At 40.9% G+C, this 2,500-nt stretch overlaps 1 protein-coding gene across 1 annotated transcript in view; it reads right to left on the bottom strand.

Moving 5' to 3' along the window:
* Positions 1–41: 41 nt before the first annotated feature.
* The window catches only part of LOC138018541 (mitochondrial inner membrane m-AAA protease component AFG3L2-like), a 48,805-nt gene continuing 46,346 nt past the window's right edge, over positions 42–2,500 (bottom strand). Inside the window, exon 18 of the mRNA XM_068865210.1 lies at positions 42–612. Within this exon, the coding sequence (XP_068721311.1) occupies positions 400–612 (213 nt within the window). The 3' untranslated portion in view covers positions 42–399. The remainder of the gene's footprint in view (positions 613–2,500) is intronic.

Raw genomic sequence — 2,500 nt, 5'->3', positions numbered from 1 at the left:
TAACTATTGAACCCTCCCTAACGATTTCAATTACTTTCGAATTTTTGTTATCTTTGCCAAGGCACTATAAAAACTTTATTAACAACCAAGGATTTAATGAAACACGTCTTTTTTATAGCACTCAACCATTTTCGTCCCCACCTGGCTTCTTTATGTGCTGTGGGTCCAACAAGAGGATTACCTAATGGTCCACCGTTCCTAGTCATTGTGCCCATCCTAACAGGGCTAAAAGGGGTCAGGTGCCTCTGGCAACAATAATGACTACTTACAACACGCACTGTAACTGGAAAACAAGGAGTGAGATTAACAGTAACGGTGGGTAAGTAGTAATGCAGGGGTTGGATGCATCTCCATCTCTTGTCAATGGAGTGCCCATGAATCTAAACCTTAACTATTTAACTATGCAGGTATAGTAGTGTGCGGGGCCTCATCTTCATCTAGCTTCTCCTGTAGTCCCTGTAATCCCTTGGGAAGACTTGTATCCTCTGTGTCACCACCAGTTCCCTCGACAAACTCCTCATATGTGGACTTTTCTTTGAAAGGCCTGGGGCCAAGGAGTTCAATCATGTCCTCTCGGCCTAGTACTTCCTTCTCTAAGAGCCGCAAAGCAATCTGACACACAAGACAACAAAAAATTGATAAGCAGCAACCAATTAGCTCTCTTTCTTGTCACGTGTTTTAGCACACAGCATTTTTACTGTTTGTTCTGCTCTTATTCCTTACAGTTTACCATCTCAAGTATTTTAGGGTTTTAGTTCCTCCGGTCTTTAAGATAATTAATTTATCCATTTGGGCATACAGTATGCGGAGTCATACCCAATTTGTACCAGCAAAAACTAGATGCTCCATGAGCGTACACCGGGTTGCCTGTGGCACGTGTTACTCAAAAATAGAAGGGGCTGACTTTGGTGGTATTGAACTGCAGCGTTCCAGGCGTTTTGTGTTCCAGGAGATTCAAGTTGTCTTTGCATAATATGTAGCTCTAACAGTACACGATATTGCTTTGGTATTATATATCACTGTAGTCCCATGGTAGAAGTCTTAGGTAAATAGCCCCCTGAGAAGATGTGGTTACTAACAAAGTACTTAACCCAGAAAGATTGAAGAAAATAAAAGGGAATAAAGAAACACTGGCTTTAAGGCTGACATGTTGATCATTTTCAAGTTCCCTCACAACTTCTTTTCATCACAAAGTTAAGCGTGCACTCTTAGCCTGTGACAGCTTTGTAATACAAAAGTTAACATAAGTTAATACCTCTCCAGCGGGGTTAGTATCTGGAAGGGTGACCTAAAAATATACCACTTTGTAACAGAAGCATAGGACCGAAAATTCTAGTTCAACGCTGAAAAATGTGAAGTAAGCAAGGTGCAGATTTTCTTAGCTTGCTTTATGCAAAACAAATATAGATGCAACAGTAAATAAATAATGATAGCGGAGCTCCGTGCGCGCCTTCCGCGCGAAGCACCATTGTTAGGAAAATATGGAAACCCATCGATGCGAGAAAATTTGGTCTTATCGCCATGACGTCATGAACGTCCGTACGTACGTCCGTCCGTCCACCACTCCATGATTGCCAATGTGACCAGTATCATGCTAGTTAACAGCATACATCGATACATCTTTGATATTGGACATCCATCTTTTGATTAATTGACATGTCAGAACAAGGTATCCGCTGACCAGTATCGCATGACCATATCGCGGGCTCAAGCTTATGCTCACCCTTTTTGAAGTTGACCACTGACCAGGTATTGGTTTTCGATGTGATTGCAGGCTCAACCTAGGTGAACTCAGCTGAACATAAGAGAAGCTTCATTTTTCGCGCGCTTTCTGTGGCTCGACGCGGCTACACCGCCATACTATATATCAACGAAAGTTCTTACACAGTCAAACTTTTCGTGTTCAGGTGGAAAACGGTTTGGAAGATGTTTTCTTTCTGCATTTTTCGCTGGTTTCAATCCAGTTTGACATATCATGATATCTGTGGTCTACACTGGTGGCTACGCAGTTATTCAAGTCAAGCATCCGTGGGATGTAAACTTAAAGCCGAGTGTTTATTTTTAATTTGCTAGAGTTGCTTTTTGCTCTGTATTGCAATTTTTGGCATATCTTTAGAATCTCTGATAAGGTTTCACGATGCCTGGGGGACCTATGTCTAGAACAGAAACGAAGGACTGAGCGAAAGAGAACGACAACGACTCAACAGAATACCATTAATAGCTCATACTTAGCACACAAATTCTTTCCTTGGGCACTAAACCGTTTGTTATTTTTACGGATGCGTTATTGAAAGTGGATGCCTATTTTTAAAAGGTGGTTTAATCGGTTCTTCCTTTTTTCAGGGATGAAAATCGAATTTTTATTGTCAACTGAAATTAAATAACAATTATCTGTACTCTTGTGGACATAAAGAAAAAGTTGATTTGTTTGTTTGTTTGTTTTCTTCTAAAATGCGAGCGAACAAGTGCTTCTAATTCATCAGGCGCCGTGATCAAGTTA

Source organism: Montipora capricornis, chromosome 10 (genome assembly GCF_036669925.1).
Source record: "Montipora capricornis isolate CH-2021 chromosome 10, ASM3666992v2, whole genome shotgun sequence".
Classification (NCBI taxonomy): Eukaryota; Metazoa; Cnidaria; class Anthozoa; order Scleractinia; family Acroporidae; genus Montipora; species Montipora capricornis.
The sequence above is the reverse complement of the archived record's forward strand: the minus strand, read 5'-3'. Positions and strand labels throughout refer to the sequence as shown.